We start from the raw sequence: 20,446 nt of genomic DNA, 5'->3' as shown, positions 1-20,446 counted from the left end.
TTAATGTGATATTTTTGACTGCATTGTTGTGTATGTTGTACTATGCGAGGGTGGGGGTGTTTGGTGGGTGTCCCCCTAACTTTTGCCTCCCCTCTCCCCTGTGTCGTAGATGCAGTACTCACTGGTATGTTCTGCGCCTACGTCGCTGTTGGTCGTGAAGGAGCAGAAAGACAAGGGCAGGTAGTATTTGGAGTTCCGGCTCCATGGAGTTGTCGTTCCTCGTGGGATGTGTAGAAGGTGAGCGTTTTCGCATTGCAAAAGCTGTTTCTGCCGTGCTTTTATCCACGGTGAATCCGCCCCGGAAAAGGTGGCGGATTGGCCTGTTGTGATACTGTGGGCGGTACATTGTCTCCCGCTTGTCTGTTGGCTGTAACCGCCCCGCTGCTTGTCTGTACCGCCGTGGCGGGCGGTGTGTTAAAGTGGCTGTCTTTGTTGGCTGTTTCCGCCAGGGTCATAATTCCCTTTTTTTTTCCGTCTGACTGTTTGCGGTATTACCGCATCTTTAACACCGTCCGCCAGGGTTGTAATGACCCCCTCTGTCTTTTGCCAGGCTTTTTTTATCACAAAGGAGCCGACAAGCATCTCGAGACAGTTGATGTGCAACTTTGACTCCTCTAGAGACCATGTACCCCCAGTCGTGACTGGACTACACCAAGCTCCCCAGTCGGAATGGCGTGCATCTGATTCTAATACAAGATCTGGGGCTGATGCAAAGATAGTCCTGCCGTTCCAGGCATCTAAATGGTCTATCTACCATTGTAATTCTGTGCGAGATTTGTGATCTAGAGTGATGTTGGCTGAGTAAGCAAGACCCTTTTGAGGATGATGTATTTTCAGTCTTTGGAGGGCTCTGTAATAAAGAGGGTCTGGAAAAATGGCCTGAATTGAAGAAGAAAGGAGGCCTACTATCCTTGCTAAGGTTCTTATGGATATGAGCAATTTGTGCAAAGTTTGAAGAGTTTCAGATTTTATGGATTTTACTTTTGCTGAAGGAAGATGTAGAGTAGCAGAGACGGAGTCCACTAGAAAACCTACAAAATCTATTTGTTGAACCGGAACCGGAAACAACTTTTCGTAGTTGATGAGAAAACTAAGATCTAATAGAAGAGAACAAGCTAGTTGGACATGAGATTGAAGAGAAGAAAGGTTTTGGGCCATGATGAGGATATTGTCAAGGTAAATTATTAACCTGACTACTTGAGCTCTGAGAAAGGCTACAACCGGCTTCATGAACTTTGCGGAAGAGAGACCAAAAGAAAGAGAGGAGAAATGAAAAGTCTGGTTTAGCCATTGGAATTGTAAGTATTTCCTGGAACCTGGATGCATGGGAACGGTAAGATATGCATCCTGAAGGTCCAAACAAACCATCCAGTCGCACTGAAGGAGAGAATCCCGGAGATGCAATATGGTCTCCATTTTGAAATGGCGATAAACAAAGAAATTATTGAAATATGTCAAGTTGATGACTGGGGCAATCTTTTTGTTTTTCTTTTGAACTAGAAAAATGTAACTGATGAAACCTGAAGGGTTGAGATGACAAGGGACAATAGCTTGTTTTTGAAGAAGAGACTGGATTTCTGTCAAAATTAGGTTTGTCATTTCCACAGAGAACTGGGGAAGGTGAGGAAGCACCAACTGAACAGGCATTGAGTAAAGTTCAATAGCATAACCTTGCACAGTGTTTAGAACCCATGGATCCACAGTAATCAACTGCCATTTTGGTAGAAACAATAAAAGATTACCTCCTACAGAAGGAAGGCCAGAAACGTACTTACGGGGTTGGGATGAGTATCTGGAACCTCTGTTGCCCTTGTTGCAGAAACCAGTGCCTTTCTGTGGGTAGAACTGCGGTCCGTACTCTTGGTACGAGGTGTTGTATGCACCACGGGAACCCTGGTTGTTGTATGAGTGGCCGGCAAAGCAGTTCCTGCCTCTGCCGGCCCTGGCAAAAACCTGACTGGCAAACATCTTTTTAAGGGATTGCTGGGCTTTGTCTGATGAAGCAAAAGTTGCCACAAATGTGCTAAGTTCCTTTATAAAGGATTCCCCAAAAGGGAGACCTTCCGCTTTGATGCCAGCATCCGAAACAGTCACATTTACCAGTCTGGGGTCAACCATGAGAAGGAGTCCTTTTCTGCGGTTTTGTGCGATTGCAGCGTTGACATTCCCTAAGACATATGGAACGTTGAACCCATAAAGACAAATCAACTGGGTTAATGGGAGAGTTGTCCAAACGAGCTGCCTCTACCAAATCAAAAATGCAAGTCACAGACCCACAAAGTCCAAAAGCTTATCCTGGCATGTGGACCATGCCTTATCCACAACCTTGGAGGGATCCTTACCAAACTTGGTAAAAAAGGTAAGAAGGGAAGGATGAATGGAGGGAATAGTAGTAATTTTCGAGTGCAGGGAAGGACGAGGGCACTCGGAGCATAGTTTCCCATAGTTTGTTTATCCAGGGGAGTGCGTAGTCTAGAAGCAATGTAATCCCCAACATGATCTGCAGGAAACCATTCCGTGGAGTGTGGATGGTGTATATCATTTGGGTCAAACATAGGGACCCCTTCCATGCCAGTAATTGTTATAGATTTTGAAGCTTCTTGTGCAGAAAGTTAAGCTTTCTTTGGAGGAGGGGGAAGACAAATGTCCCCGTTATCGATATCAGATTTGTCTGCATCTGAGTCAGCATCTTGGATGTCATCATCAGTATCCATAATGTTTGATATAACAATAGGAGAAGAAATGTGCTTGGATTTTTTTTGTACATTTGAGAGACGACTTATTGTATTTTAAAGATCGTTCCCGTAAGGGAGGCCTATGAGGAGCCGCATCCTCTGCCTTTTGTGAGGAACCCTCACCGACCAATAATGCCACTTTGGGAAGATTTTTAGATAATGGGTGTTTTCTGTGCCAAAATCGTCTTAGATACCAAGCTTAAAACTGAATATTCCAAATGTTATGAAAGTTTATTTTTTGAGGCAGGAACAGCCTGCTCCACCGAACTTTGAATAGATTCACTTAAATGTTCCTTCATAACCTCCTCCTCCTCATTCATGGCCCTAGAAATAGGAGAACTATCAATCTCCATAATAAACAGCAGACAAACTGTATAATCATAAATATCTGACTGGGAAAGGGATAATTTTCCTCAGCCGGAGGAAAAACTAGCCTAGCTCCACCTATGGGTGAAGGAAAGGGAGGGCTCAGCAAGAGGGAAGGCAAACAAGCAAAAGGAAACCTTCCTGTGAAAGAACGTGGGCTGGAGGCTGATAAAGCACAGAGGAAATTAAGCAGAAAGGCAAACAGTGAAGGAGCCTGCAAAGGAACTTGATGTTTCTCCCAACCGTCGTTTGGAAATAGTGACTGTTGTGAGAGAAAAAGCTGAAGGTTCCAGAAGGTGAAGCGCGCACGAGAGGGAGGCGCAATTAAAGGGAGCAGCTACAAACCATTCTGGGTGCAATTATAGATATAATAATTGTGAGAAGGGCCCGAGCATAAAAATACACTGTAGAATACATATAAAATAATAAAATAAATTCCTCATATATACTTATCTTGACTGCGAGCAGCAAGAAAAGAGGGCTGTTCACAGTCAAGATGAGTATTAAGGGGTATTCTGGCTCGTGATTGGCCATGTTCGTTTGCCTTTTGGGAGTTGTAGTTTTCTGTCTTGACTGCTGCTATTGAATTAAACAAGAAAAGAAAAGCATAATAGGATCCACTGGTCTTGCCATAAAACTCTAACCTGGGCAATATAGCCTTACCCATACATACCCTTGCATTCTTTCAAATGTTTTTCTTCCCCTTCCTCTTGGTTCACCTGATTTAATTTTGAACAACATTTCTGAACTATAGCATGGGAGTCGATATTTCATAACCGTCTTCATCTTTAATACTTGATATTGTAGTTGGTGACATTTTTGTCTAAGTTTGTAACACCAGCAATGATCTTGACACACCATTTGAGCTGCTTTTCAACCACAAAAACATGAAAAAAATGTAATTTCTCTTACCAACATTTTGCATTTGCAGGACCTTCTAGATAATAAAATGTGCTAGGATTCATACTAGAAATACCATGTGTTTCTAATTTTTTGAAATGTCTGCGTTAGATATGTTTTTAATGGGTATCATTGGATTCCAGGCCCAAAACACTTCAGTCATCACCATGGAAACTACCTTCAGCAAACACATTCCCAGTTCTCTAGTGGAGCATTGTTCAAAAAGCTTTCTGGCACATACATATCTGGCACCCCGACACTAAGGAGAACCAGGGGAACACAACTGTGAGTCACGCCTTGACAAAGATATCTTCCTGCATGAGGTGGACTGAAAGAACTACTGTGTTTTGGGAAGAAATTGTTGAAAATCTGAAAACTGTCCATTTAAGCATGTTATTCCATGCCTCGTAACTTATAATACCCATAGCTTGATCCTAAATATTGGACAATGTACCAATTATGCCTTATCATCCAGACACTGCCTCTGTCTCATCTGTGAGACTCTCTTGTTTACAAAAAAGGGCGTGGAGCCCACCCTTGCTTACCATTTGTTGGCATCAGTGCCCTTGTTCTTTGCAGCCTTCTATTTGACCGGCCCACTGCAAAATCACATCTGTCCCTTAAAGTGGAGCAGGGACCAAGCACAGATTGATTCAACTTAATCTGTGCCCATCCACTGCTTCTGACTTGAGTTAGGTACTATTTTTTGCCCTACCACTTCCTTGCTTGCTGCTCCATCCGTATAGTTTGCACTTAGAACTTCAGTTAATAGTGGAGTCATACCGGCCCTATCACTCAAGCAGTTTATATGTTTCTCCATCTACATAGCACCCACCCTGATATATCTTCCACAGGAGACTGAGGCAAAATTAAATCCTTTGCTGACAGTGTTTGGAATGACACGTTAACTGGGACCACTTTGAAAATTGATATGTATTGGATGTTTTTATATTACATAGGGGTAACCTGACTCAAAGATCCTGGAGCGCTGTACTTGAATACCACTTGCATTACACAAGGACATATTTATTTTAGTTTCTTTCACATGAGGGAGATTAAGAGATGTGCCCAGAAATCACAGGCATGTTGAGGCGACGTCAAGACTTGAGCCTGGTTCCCCAATTTCAGAGACAACAGCCCTGGCCATTAAGCCAAATACTCTCTCCTGATGTGCAATCAGAGAGGCCAGTGTGCCATCTGGGGTTCTGGGCTGTGGTACCTCGGGGCTGGGAGGGCAGCTGACAGATGACATTGTGGTCTATGTTGGCATTCTGCACAGTGGGGTGGGCGGGCGTACTTAGTAGATGGTTCTGCTGTCTAGACCACAGCATTAGGCTTGTGGTTTGGTTTTAAATAAACTGCCAGGTGCTGCGAGTCAATGCACCCTAAAGGAGAGGTGCTCATCACCATCCAGTCCCTGTTAAAATCCCTGCTGAGAAAGCTTTATTTGGGAAAATGAATAATTGTGTACACCCAAGGTAAACCAAGGACACTAGTTGGCAATGTGCAGCTCGCAGGGGGGCTTCCTCAAGTTCCTCAAGTTTCATTGCGACACTTCCCAAAGGCTGCCATCTGATCTGGCATGACCCTGATAGCCTAAATGTGGCACATTGTTCTTATTGGACAAAACACTTTACGTCCAAAGGGGCCAGGGAAAATCTCTTTCTTCTGGGAAACTGCCACTTGGAACTACTATTGTGATTTGGTCAGTATCGAACTGGTTGCCTTGATGATTATCGATTCTCCAGACAGGTTGAAGGGGATTCAGTTTACAGGGCTGCATTGCAACCAAAATTAATTCATTTGTTCATCTGTTCATTCATTCTTTCGTTCTGTCATTCCCACGTGGAAAATGCCCGTATTGTTACACACCCTAGCACCATTGGCAGGCTGGTAATATATGTTTCAGCAGACAACCTATGTAAAACTCAACCAAAAGGGTTCTGAAATGGATCTTGAAAGGACGGAGCGGATTGGCTGTCGCTATAATATTACGTATAGAAATGGGTAGCTTGATTTGGTTATTGTTTTTACTGCTCTGACATTTTATGGCATGGCAATCACATAAGCTCAGTAATATTTAAAAACCTTTTCCGTTGGAAAAGGCAGAAAGGCTGAGGGCTAAGCATGACTGCAGATTTAGAACAAATGTGGGAGAGTGTGATTTGAAAAGCTCCTTAAGGGAATCTCACACTTGTGAACTGTAAGCTGATGTTAGATTGTTAATTGGCACGAGGTTTCAAAAGATTGCATCGATACTTTAGGGAAAATTCCAATTTTAAGAATTGGGGAAACCATCCGTTCGACTCTGAATTCCCATGACTGAAGTAGTAAAACATCAAACTCATATGATCAGGAACGGCAAGAACTTGTTTTCATTTTTCGCGGACTATACTCCTACCTGGATCCCACCAGTCACATTAGTGTATTACCCTTTCTCGTTTTGAAACAGTACATTGGAAAGTAGCCTGTTTTTACTTTTTGGATTCTGTGGAAACATTGAGCCAGGGTGCATGGATGATGCCACCACCAGGCCCAGGAGAATTGCTCTCAGTCCTGGTTTGTCTTTGACTCTCTGTGACCTCTTTGACTCTCACGTTTACACCATTGACAGCCACCATTAGCTCTGTAAATAAAATCCACTGCTTCGCATACACCTTTTACAAGACGTAAGTTCATTATGCGTTTCAAGCTTAGCAATGTTTTTGTGCTATCTCACCAGCAAGATGCCTTGTACATGTAAAAGGAGCAACAAAGTATTTATATTTGCACTTTTAGTTGGCAGCAAGGTTATTGTGGATAAAAAGGGTAATTTCTTACTTCAATGCTTCAGTGGTTCACAATGATTTAATCCACATTAGGTACCATGCTAACAATAGGAATGGCTTTCTGAATGGTTTGCTTTCACACCCTTCATCTGCACTGCGTTATTGACATAGGTAAAGCTGTTACCAGGCAGAGAGAAGAACTACAAGTCTGGAACTTTCTAAGCACAGACTGCACAGACTGCACAGACTGCAAGTGTTCATTCTCTGTCTGTCTTTAGAGAGATGTCATCCATTGTAAAATCAGTTGGGTGTGATCCATGTCAGATTTTAACGTGTACCACTTCATAGGTAAAACACATTGCAGTAGATTAATTTGGATATCTTCCATTGTATGTAAAACTGAATATCCTACAATTCTTGCATGGATCTAAGAGCCAGATGTAGCAAGCCTTTTGCTCCTCGCAAACTGCGAAAAACGCAGTTTGCGAGGCGCAAAAGGCCTAACGTGATGCACAACCGCAAATTGCGAGTCGGTACCGACTCGCAATTTGAGGCTGCGACTCGCAAATAGGAAGGGGTGTTCCATTCCTATTTGCGACCGCATCGCCATGCAGAGTTGCTTTGGGACTGCGAATGCGGTCGCAAACCAACTCGCAGTTACCATCCACTTGAAGTGGATGGTAACTCATTCGCAAAAGGGAAGGGGTCCCCATGGGACCCCTTCCCCTTTGTGAATGTCAATAAAAATATTTTTTCAGAGCAGGCAGTGGTCCTATGGACCACTGCCTACTCTGAAAAAACCGAAACCAAATGGTTTTGGAATTTTTTCTGTCTGCAGCTCGTTTTCCTTTAAGGAAAACGGGCTGTAACAAGAAAAAAAAAAACTGCTTTATTCAAAAAGCATTCACGGACATGGTGGTCTGCGGTCTCCAGCAGGCCACCATCCCTGTGAGTGCCTAGACTCGCTATCGGGTCGCAAACTGCGACCCACCTCATTAATATTCATGAGGTGGGTCTTTGCTACCCCATAGCGAGTCGCAGAATGTGTCTGAGACACCTTTCTGCATAATATTTTGCGAGTTGCAAATTGCAAGTCGCTATGACTCGCAATTTGCAAGTCGCAAAATATTTTTTTGCTACATCTGGCCCTTACTTCTTACACTTATGATGTTCGTCAAAACCCTGTATGATGGATCCTTGGTATATAATTTCATATCATCAGACTGTCCACCTTCCGTCCTCCATTTCCTTTCTCTCATCCCGAACCTCATCTTACAACTATGCTCTCTCAATTAATACTTTATAGATTCTTCCTCTTCTATTTCTCCATCATTCCATTCAATCCAACTAACAGACTTGCATGTCCACCGCTCATATTTTCCTATACTAATCGACCACTACTCCTTTTTGGTTCTGAAATAGTGTGTTACTTGCAGAAAAGCACTTTGATGCCTTATCAGGGCTTGTAAGCGCTATATAAATATAATTACAATTACACTCTGTGTCTGACTGCGAACACAATGAAGCCTGTGTTGGCAAGTCCGGCTTGACAGCGAGTTCTCCTTCCAGAAGCATGAATCATCCAGTCTGAAGCCAGCCTGGTTGTAGTCGCGCAAAAAGCCCAAAAAACATTCAAGCTAACAACATCATTTTGCGTTTAAATTACCGCACTTTTTTATTCCAAATAGTGTCTGCCATCTTATTTTTCTCAGCTATGCCTTTCGGTCCAATTCCAGCTCTTTACGCTGTGTGGGGAAATTACTGAAAGGATAGTTCTACTTTATGAATTATTGTTTTGTTTGCAATCGTTTTATTGTTTTTGTTTTTTTTCTATTTCTCTTTTACAACAATGAAAAACAGGAGTGTACATCTAAACAGCAGAGACTGATTATTGCATGCAGTACTTAGTGGTGTTGAGTAGAATCCCTTGGCGAGATGCAGTAGGCATTATGGAGAGACCACACATCTAAATAACATTTAATACATGAACTCCAGTCTCTTTCAGCCAGGCTCACCTGTACCATTGTGTGTGCGTACATTGTTAAATATTGCTCTCCATTCTCATCTCACAATCTGGACCAGCTCGTACCCCATTCATGCATGTTTGTTCTTCCAGCATGCGTTCAATGATGCCTTTGTACCATAGTTCTAATATGAGGCCCATGTCTTATTTCCAGTGGATTGCTTTATGAGATGTACTATATGTTGTTGGACAGATGTGCCCCATTGCTGTCAGGTGGAATTCCTCTTATCTGTTCTTTAGACAAGAGTTTAAACATTATTTTCCGTCAATATCACTATCCTACACAATGAAATCATATAAAGTAAGTCAGCTTCATCAAATTTACCTGTAGACATAACTGGATATATTTTTGCAGCACGACAGGAGTGAATATATACAATGGAGATATTTGAAATGGATGAGGCAGAAATGGAGATTTTTACATTTTTTGAACCTATTCCAGTCTGCTTCCATTAGCAGTGCTCTACAGTCTTTAGCCCATTTAGATTTGATCTATAACTCTTGCCTCACCACATATTGGCTTGTATAAAGGGAAGAAGGGTTAGCTCCTCTGAATCAAAGACAGTAGGTCTAGAAGGGTGCTAGATTCTGGCGGCCTCGCAAAGAAACCTTCCCGCATGGTGGACGTCAATCTAGACAGTCTGGCTATTGTATTAAATTACCTGTCTGTAAAAGTGTAGAAGTGTGACACTTGCCAGGAAATAGAATTTTTTAGACTTATGGATAGAAGGATGATCCTGTATCCTCAAAGTCTCCACACAACGAATGGGCCAGGTTGGGCAAAGCCTCTACCTCGGAACCTCATTCTAATACATACAGCAGTCTCTTAGAGCCAAGGCGCCTCACATGCTGTTCAATACTGTATGTATGTGTGTGTGTGTGTGTACATATATATATGTATATATATATACAAAAAAGAATAGAGAACTCTGGGTAGTTCCCAAGTTTAGGTGGAGAGCAGCTCTACAACACCAGCGACACTCTAGATTTGCTCACCTCAAATGTCTGTTTATTTTGCAACGTTTTTAAATAGTGACACAGGGGGTTATTACAACTTTGGAGGAGGTGTTAATCCGTCCCAAAAGTGACGGTAAAGTGACGGATATACCACCAGCCGTATTACAAGTCCATTATATCCTATGGAACTCGTAATACGGCTGGTGGTATATCCGTCACATTTGGGACAGATTAACACCTCCTCCAAAGTTGTAACAACCCCCAAAGTTTTTTGCCAATTGTACAGCAAAGTCTTTAAGCATAGGTTTGACACAGTGTCAAACTTGCCAAGCTGTAAAATCACAAAAGCCATTTACCACTCCAGGCACAGTAATACAGCTTTGGACTGGTAATATACCATCCAAGCCAACCTGGAATGAGTAAAAGCAACCCCTGACACGTGTTTCGCTCTAATTAGAGCTCATCTGAGAAGTTTAGCTTTGTACAGACACAAGGGAGCACCCAGTATAAGTCAAAACAAATCCCTTTCAGGGTTAGAGTGATGCATAAATTATGCAAAAAAGAATAGAGAACTCTGGGTAGTTCCCAAATTTAGGTGGAGAGCAGCTCTAGTAAGGAGCACCCTGCAACACCAGCGACACTCTAGATTTGCTCACCTCAAATGTCTGTTTATCTAGCAAAGTTTATATATATTGAATTTCATGCTTTTTAGGTCGCAGCCTACTAGACAGCACAGCTGCCTGGTTAGCTACAGCTAAAGACATTTTGGGGCCATACAGAAAGCTGATCTAGTACTTAATTTTGCCTGTTGATTTCTATTAGCTGTGTGATTTGTAACTCACATTTTTGGGATTTCTTTTTGATGGCTTTATTTGTTCAGGCTGTCCAGCTTGAGTTTGTCCCTCCTGTTGCCCAAAACTTATTTACAGTATCCTTCAAAGTGCTCTCTTTCTGCAAAGAAGGCATTTAAATCTTGTTCTTAACTTGTCAAATTTGCTGTGCATTCAAAGGCAGAGGTTAGTTGTCAGGCTCCTTCTTTGACGGAGCTTGAGGTTTACTTTTCTTTCTATGACTTCAAAGGGAGAGGATTAATGTGACAAACATGCTGGCTACTGGGCTTAGTTCTGATCTAAAATGTGGTGGAAACATATTTTATTACCATAAAAACAAATCAATACTCTGGGTGATGACATTTCCACAAATTATAATATGTGTGCTGTATACTTTTATCGGTGAAACTGTATGTCTGTACAAATGTAATGGACATTTCAATTGAAGATGTGTTTTCTATAATGGCAGTGCGCTACCACACCATGCTTACTTCACTTAATCAATTTAGATTAATCCAGTCTACTCTGCATCACTTCACACCACTGCACTCTACTCTGTACTACTAACACTAAGCCAGTCCACTGTGCACCACTCCAAAAGTGTCACTGCACTCTACACCATTCCACTCTATGCCACTTCACTCTATGCCTCTCTACTCTGCACCACTTTATGTCAAGGCACTCTACCCCACTCTACTGTACTATGCACCACTGCACCCTTCAGTACTTCACTCTACAGCACTCTATGCCACTCCTCTATGCTACTCCACTCTGCTATCCTGCACTGTATACCACTGCACTTTATGACAACGTACTCTACTTTGCACCACTCCACTATACACTAGTGCAATCCATGCCATCTGTATTACACCACTAGACTCTACTCTGTCCCACTGCACTCTATGCCACTGAACTCTTTGCCACTGCACTTTAACCTACACCACTCCACTCTACTGTGCATCATTCCGCTGTACACCACTTCTCTCTACTATGAAACTGTTTACTCTGCGCTCCACTCTAGGCCACTGCAATCTAGGCTGCATCACCCTACCCTGCATCACACTACCCTAGTGCACTCTACTTTAACCACTGCACTCTGTGCCAATGCACTCTATACCACTTTACTCCAAAATAATGCACTCTACACCACCACCATCTATGCATTCTAAACAGCAATCTACACCACTATACTTTACAACACTCTATGCCACTGCACTCTAATCTATTTTACTTTAACCCACTGCACGCTACGCCACTCTTTTCTACTCTGCCCCAATCTACATTGCAGTAATCTGCTATGCACTACTGCATTTTACAACCGTCTACTCTGCAACACTGTACTCACTGCCATTGAACTCTATGCCACTGCACTCTATGCCACTGCAGTCTACTCTGTCCATTCTATGCCAATGCATGCTATGGCACTACACACTACTCTGCATCACTCTACATCACTGCACTCCACTCTTCACTGCTCCGCTCTATTCCACTGCACTCTTTGCCAATCAACTGTAATCTACTCTGCACCTTTTCACTCTACTCTATGCCACTGCAGTCTACTCCTATGTATTCCTCTCTGCACTATTCCACTCTAGGCCACAACACTATATGCATTCTAAACAGCAATCTACACCACTATACTTTACAACACTCTATGCCACTGCACTCTAATCTGTTTTACTTTAACCCACTGCACGCTACGCCACTCTTTTCTACTCTGCCCCAATCTACATTGCAGTAATCTGCTATGCACTACTGCATTTTACAACCGTCTACTCTGCAACACTCTACTCACTGCCATTGAACTCTATGCCACTGTACTCTATGCCACTGCAGTCTACTCTGTCCATTCTATGCCAATGCATGCTATGGCACTACACACTACTCTGCATCACTCTACATCACTGCACTCCACTCTTCACTGCTCCGCTCTATTCCACTGCACTCTTTGCCAATCAACTGTAATCTACTCTGCACCTTTTCACTCTACTCTATGCCACTGCAGTCTACTCCTATGTATTCCTCTCTGCACTATTCCACTCTAGGCCACAACACTCAAGGCCTCAGCACTTTATGCCACTTTATTCAAAACCAATAATCCCTATGCCACAGCACTGTACCCCACTATATACTACTCTCCAACACTCAACTGTATGCCACTGCACTCTATGCCATTGCACTCTATACCAAGTCACTGAACTCTACGCCACTCTATTCTACTATGCACCACTGTACTCTATGCCAATTCTCTCTACACCTCTCTACTCTGCTCCACTCTATTCTACGCCACTGTATTCTGTCACTGCATTCTACGATACTCTACTCTGCAACACTGCACCCTCAACCACTAAACTCTGTGCCATGCCACTCTATTCTGCGCCATTGCACTGTATGCCACTGCACCACCCTACACTATGCTACTCTATACCATGGCACTCTATGCCACTCTAATCTACTGGGCACCACTGCACTCTACACCACAGGACCTTACACCACTCCTGTCTAGGCCACTCCCCTGCACTTTGCACCACTCCACTCTGTGCCAATGCATTCAACACTACTGCTCTATGCCGCTTCACTCTTCCCTGCATCACTCCACTCTACCCTGCAGCACTCCACTCTGCGCAACTTCACTTTAGTCTGAAATAATCTACTGTACACCACTGCACTCTATGTCACTTTACCCTGTGCTGCGACCGCTACACCATTCTAGTCAACACTAAACTGCTGCACTCTACCCAGTGTACGCTACACCACTTTACTCAGAACCAATGCACTCCATGCCAACTACTCTGCATCACTGTACTCTATGCCACTGTACTCTACAACACTCTAAGCCACTGCACTCAGTCACTGCACACTACACAACTCTACACCATTGTTCTCTACATCACTGCACTCTATGCCACTTTGTTCTACTCTGCACCACAGTACTGTATGCCACTGCTCTCTACAGTACTTTACTGGGTAACACTCTACTTTATGCCACTGCGCTCTACACTACTGCACTCTACACTACTGCACTCTATACCACTGCATGCTGTGCCACTCTACAACACTGCACTCTAAGGCACTGTACTCTGCAACACTGTACTCTCCACCACTGAACTCTAAGCTACTCTGCACCACTGCACTCTGCTCTGTACCACTCATCTCTATGCCAATAAACGCTATGCCACTACACTCTACGCCACTCTCATCTACTCTGCTTCAGTGCATTCGACTGTACTCTATGTGACTACACCATTGCTGTCTATTCCACTCTACTCTACACTCTATCCTGCACCACTCCATTTTACCCTGCACCACTTCACTCTACTCTGAAACAATTTAGTAGTCTATGCCACTGCACTCTACTCCATCCTGCACTACTCCACCTTATGCCACTGCAATCTACACTGTGTCACTCCACTCTGATCTACTTTACACCACTCCACTTTACTCCACTCTATTCTGACACACTACTCAACTCTACTCCACTCCAGTACTCCATTCTACACCCTCCACTCCATATCACTCTGTACCACTCCACTTACACTCAATGCCACTCCACTCTGCGAGACTCTATGATACTCTATGCCATCCTTCTCCACTACACTACTACACTCTATGCCACTCCACTCTGACAATTTACTCCACTCTACACCACTCTACTCCACAGCACTATGCCACACCATTCTATGACACTGTACTCCACTCTGACACTCTACTCCACTCTACACCCTTCCACTCTGCGATGCCCTACTTCCTTCATGACACTCCACAACACTTTGCCACTCCACTCTACTCCATGCCACTCCACTTCACTCCAAATCAATTCTCTACACCATTCCACAACTCTCTATGCCACTCCATAACACCCCACTTTACTCCACAACACGCTACTTCCGGACTCTCCACTCTATTTATGTAACTAACTTTAGACATGCTGAGCAATTGCCAAGCTGGTTTACAAAAAACATACTGGAAAAGCCAATAGCTCTTGCCTAGGCGAGACCTATTGGCTTTGCCAATGCTTGTTACTTTTTATAAGCTGGTTGTGTTCTGGGCTGTAACTGACATTCTATACTCTTATTGTAAATAATAATGCTTGTTGTTCTACTTTGTAGATTTCTATAACTTTTCTGTTAGTTTTCATGTTTATGTTTATTTGTTTCACACCACAAGTCTGCAGACAGCTACATTTAAAAAAAATTACAACATGTTTCAATATTATGCTTCACTTACAACATGAATTCGTAGTACTGGACTATTTACAAGACATTTCTGCAACATTTCAGAGCTCTGTCATAATCTGTACTCTTCAACACATCAACACTAGCAAACAGGCATTCATACCAACTCATATCCCTAAAGTCGTCTTATCTATAAAAACCCATCATTATTTCTGTTCAGTTGCGGCTCGCAGGGCTACAGAGGTTGGGACGGGATTTGGGGGGGGGGGATTTTTTTATAAACTTACCTCTGCTCCACCTCTCGATGTGCCGCCGCTCCTCCGGCTTCCAGGGCAGGCACAGGCTCCAGCCTGCATTGCGGCCAATCCTGACGCTGTCCGAACAGCGTTAGGATTGCCTGGAAGCGACCAGCGAGGGCGCTCCCAGGCAGACTGGGAGCCTGTGCATGCTCTCTCCAGCAACACAGTGCCGGGCTGGAGAGAGCACACTGCGCATGTGTGTTGGTCGGCCCGAGACGGCCGGCCAAACATATAAGGGCACTGAGGGAAGTGCATAGTGCACTCCGATCACTACTCGTCACTCCCATGGCCTCGCCCCTTTCACACTGAAGGGATAATAACCATAGTTTATCCCTTTGTTGTGAAAAGTTTGCAGCTTCCGCTGCTTGGGGGGGGGGGCGATGATACTCTGCCATAGCGGAAGACCCGCCACTGTTTATATTCAGCCCTGTTCAGGCCACCAATTAATCAAAAGATGATTTGTGAGATTTAAACAATATTTCAAGTGTAAATGCTGTTTAGGTCTATTAGAAATCGTGGGTTGCCTTCATCGAGACTTCAACTACACTCAACAAATTAGACAATCAAGCCTTCCTCTGTGCCATCTGTCTCTGGCATGCGAGTATGACACAGGAGTCCTTTTTTCCAATCGAGTAACTACTTACAATCTTTTTCTATGTGTGCCCTAGACTCTCCACTCATTAACTTGGTACTAGGGAGACCATCCCAATTATATAATTTCTGAGTGACTTGAAAATAGAGTTGCTTGTAATAACGTTTGCATTCGGCTCGGGTGATGTGACATTATTAACATTGGTTGCTACGGTATTCATTCATGTCAAGTGATTTAAAAACATACAAATTTGATTAACAAGTCACTTGGTTGTTAACTTGGAAATGTTAACAATTTCCTCTAACAGGTTCAGTCATTCACTTGTTTTAATAAAATATATTCTGGACATACTCTGTATTTTCTTATTTTCTTCCAGACTGCATATATTTACTGTCATACACAGTTGGTTACTCTGCTCTGCAATCTAACAAGATAAAATATATTGTTAAATGTATTAATCTGATGTTTTTGTTCAGAGAATATCTCCCTCACCAATTTCAGAATGGTCACGTCTAAAACATGGTTTTCTTAATAATAGAAGAAAACTTTATTTAAAGGTTTTGGTGTTTAAAAGAACGCGGGGGTTTCTAACAGTGTTGCAAGTGAAAAACATAACTTTCTATTAAAGTATTTCGGTAATAAGTTATGGTGACGGCGGACAGGGAGAGGTTAAGTGTTTTTTACTCATATAGCCTCATGTTTCTCTTTTCAAGTGCTGCTGGAACACAGTGTGTGCTGCTCCTGGGATATGTAAAAGAGTTCGGTTGCAGATTAGGTCAGAGCTCTTCTATGGGGATATACCACGCGTGGAATGCTGTTCTTTTGAATGGAAGTTGGCATCTTTTGGACAGCACGTGGGGAGCAGGAAGATTTGATGGAAATTGTACCCAATTTCAATTTAGGTAAGAAACCAAAATTACTACAACGGTTTAAATTCAGTCAGGAACATCCTTATCAGAAGTAGCTCAAGAAATAAACCCTTCATGTTGAAGTGACACATTCTTTACTTTATAATAAAATAATTTTTGTTTCTGAAAATCTTATTCTTCAATCTTAACAGTGTTCTATGGTATCCGTACAGCGTCTTTTTCAATAAACACTGTCAGTGAGCAATTCATATTTTACATAAGGATTTTAAGTTAATTCAACATGTAGTATTCAGAGCCATTTATCCTGCCATGAATCTCGAAAATGATTTACATGTTGAGCTTATCATAAATGCCTCTACTGTTTGGTGTCTCAGTAGTGTATAGTATATATCAATATAAGATCGCCCCCTGCAAAGCGCCTCGCAAATGACACCTGCAGCCTGAGAGGTACGAGCCTCTCTCCGACTAAAGCTCCAACAGTAAAAAAAAAAAAATCCTTTGTAAGCTTGTAGCTCTTGATTGACGATGAACACTGAAGTAATAAGCAAGGAACCAAACTATGCCTGACATCAGGAAAGAAACAAGAGACAAGCACGAACATCCAGCTATAGGAATATGCTGCTACAAGCAAAATTCAGAAACACAAATAGAAGAAAGGGGTGATAAACACAAATTATATAAGGGAAGAAATGATTTTCGATGCATCCTTCAATTGGAAATTCCTCCTTATATAAGATTCAACAGGAACTGAGCTCACAGGAAAAGGAAGACTCTCCTTCATTTTGGATTCGGAACTTGAAATAACATGCAATGAACAAACCACTATCTTGGAAAGGGCAGTTTCTAAGGCTTGTCCAAGACCCTTTCCTGAAATCCATGGTGTTTGTTTAGATCACAAAGAAGCTCAAGTTAGACATCCATTGCCTATTGCTGAATTTGCTGTCTTGCCATCCACCTCTTAATGACTCACAGTGAAGACAGCTCATGTAACATGTCTTCAGGTGCCTGCAAGCACTTACCACCTGAAGTTCAGGCTTATCAGGGTGCCACTGAAAAATATGAACATACTAACATGGAAGCATGAACTGAAAAACCTTCTTCCCAGGAAGGCTAATTAGAAAATCACAACCTTGAAATGTCAGAATCACACATTGCTTTACTCTTATATGCTGGTGCCTTGTACCATACCTGGTGTAGGTTCAGATGGAACCCGATAATAGGGAGCAGGGACATACGGCCTCATTGGTGTTGAATGAAAAGCAGAGAGGATTTTGCCAGGGCTGATCTGTTGAGCTATCACAAATTGCCAAATATCCATAGTTGAAATTTAACTGGAAATGCATGAAAAGAAGAAAAACGAGAAGACAGAGAAGAATCTGAACTTGATTTCTTTATCTGCATTGCTTTAATTTAGACCTCTGAATGGTGTAAGCTTTCAGAAATAAGTTACTATCGGGGGCGTGGTTTGGCAGGTGATGGAGATCTCGGCTCTCTCTTGAGCTCCGGTGAGCCCCTGGCACGTGTGTTGGGCTAAACGACTTCTTGACCCCTGTGATGCGTGAATACAGGTGATGACAGCTCTGTCCCAATACTGGGAGTGCTTTTATACCCCCCAACATGCACTTTCCCACACTCTGGACCACAACATTGCACTCAGATGCAGCCCACATGTCTTCACAGGATGGTGACCCCAGCCTGAGGTCCCAGCCGAATCCGACAGAACACCTAGAAAAGTGATCTGTGGCAAGTAATGTGGGAGAGGCTACAAGACTAGTCAGGGATGTACAGAGGCAGAAATCTCATGGAAGGAAGAAGGCACATCTGAGACAGTAAGTGGCAAGCGCTGCATTAGGCATCGGAGTCCGTGCGTCGGAATCACTCTGATTGCAGTTTACTCTCTAGCAAGGCCGCAATCTCCTTATTCAGTGCCCCTGACTGGGCCTTTTGAGTTCTGCATGCCCACCACCCACACACTCCTCTTACCTGTGATTTCAGCTCTGTTTTTGTCCTGTCTAGGAGATGGTGACACCCCTGATTCTTCATTGCAGTGGACTGGCGTTACCTAGCCATTCATTATGAAGGGGTCCGTACTGTTGGGAGGATTGGCGTGGCTACAGGAGAATACCGACTGGTCTCTCCAGAATACTGACACTGTTTACGCGCCTCCCCGCCCTTCAGTGCACCACATCTGTGAAATCATCCATGCTCTAGGCACTATAAGAGAGGCTTAAGACTCTGCACCCTGGGGATTTTTGTTTTACTCTTTGTCTTGATCACACAAGTGTGGCAGAATCCATCCGTGGTTTACTGAGGAAAGTTCTCTCATCTTGGTGAGGATTAACCCATGAGTGTTTGCCTGCAGAATTGTTTCTCTGGTATTATTACAATAGACCTTGGCCTGAATTTCCTCTAGGGTGCACCTTAACAAATGCTCCCTTCACTTATCAATAGTTTTTCTCTGCACACCTGCTAAGTCTTTTTGTCAGCGCATGTCAAACATCCTTGGTGCTACCCTGTCTTTCAACAAGAGGCACAGTACTCTATTGTCTCTGCCAGTTGCTGCTCATGCTACGATTGTGGAATGTATCTAATTTGCAATATGTCTGAAACAAGAGAAACCACTGTTAAGGAAAGGGAATTGAAAGGTAGTCTGAAACGCACCAAGCAATCCCCCCCCTATTCCAGAGTCACCAGTCAAAGATAAACAGAATTGCTCCTCCACGTTAGATGTAGTTCAACACAAGCTAAATACAGTGCATGACATTGCCCAAAGAACCAAAACAAATACAGATTTTCTTCAAGTTGAAGTCACTAGGATGTGCAAAGACTTAAAAGACCTAACAATGAGAATTTCTATTGCTGAATCTAGGATCAACATGATAGAAGATTATAGCAATACCCACTTGAAACAACTGCATGGTTTGGAGCGCTCTATTTCTGCTCTAAAACAACAGTTAATGGAGCAAGAGGATCCAAACTGAAGGCGCAACCTCCGTATCTTTGGACTACCGGAAGGCGTTGAGGATTAATCTAGATCTGTGGTGGACTTTCTAATCACCTGGATTCCAAATTCATTGCAGATTACCTTCCTCAAAGGTTTCAAAATTGAACTGGCCCATCGGGTCCCAACTTTTAAACCAAGACACTCGACTACACCACGTCCTCTGATATTCAAACCACTTTCACATCAACACTCAGAACAAATTGTAGCCTATGTGAGGAAAATCAGATCACTCATGTGGTAGAATCATAGAATCTCCATCTCACAGGATTATGCCTAGGAAACTGTTGTCCGCCGGTAGGGATTCCTGGCTTTAAGGAAAAGACTAATGGACATGGAAATTCCATACACTTCTTCTGGCCCCTCCAAATTTTGCATCACCTTTAGGGAACAGACCAAGACCTTCACTGACCCCACTGAACTGGCAGCTTTTCTTAACAATAAATCTGAATCATGGATAAAATCTGACCTAACACTGAATAAGCCAGTGAAACCTGCTGAATGAGGACTCATCCAAGACACTTATAAACATCTTTAAAGTTTGTACCATATTCTTTTTGCTTTGTAGTAAGATGCCTTTTGCATTTGCCAAAGTAGGAACATCTCCATGTTGAACTGTAAGCCTCTTACTTATATTGACCAGAGATCCTTTGTCTCTCCTTGATTACCGTTGCCTTGCACAGCCTACAAAATGGTATTGCTTGCAAGTGACGCCTTTGATATTTCCTTCCTAGAGTCCTGCTTATACAAACTTTATTAAATGTTCTGACCCCGTCAATAGGATGTCTTGTGATTGCAATAACTTGATTTAAATGCTTGTGGTCTTTTGATTTCTCGTGATAATGATTATCAATGGCACTGGAACTTTACTAGTAGAAACAATAGTATGGTATTATATTTCTTATGATGGTTAAATTGTTTATCGGTTTAT

At 42.8% G+C, this 20,446-nt stretch overlaps 1 protein-coding gene across 1 annotated transcript in view; it reads left to right on the top strand.

Moving 5' to 3' along the window:
* The window catches only part of LOC138265100 (kyphoscoliosis peptidase-like), a 538,792-nt gene that overhangs the window by 342,417 nt on the left and 175,929 nt on the right, over positions 1-20,446 (top strand). Inside the window, exon 5 of the mRNA XM_069212640.1 lies at positions 16,359-16,547. Coding sequence (XP_069068741.1) covers positions 16,359-16,547 — 189 coding nt within the window. The remainder of the gene's footprint in view (positions 1-16,358; positions 16,548-20,446) is intronic.

The sequence above is a fragment of the Pleurodeles waltl genome, chromosome 11 (assembly GCF_031143425.1).
Source record: "Pleurodeles waltl isolate 20211129_DDA chromosome 11, aPleWal1.hap1.20221129, whole genome shotgun sequence".
Lineage (NCBI taxonomy): Eukaryota > Metazoa > Chordata > Amphibia > Caudata > Salamandridae > Pleurodeles > Pleurodeles waltl.
This window is presented reverse-complemented; position numbering and strand designations above follow the sequence as displayed.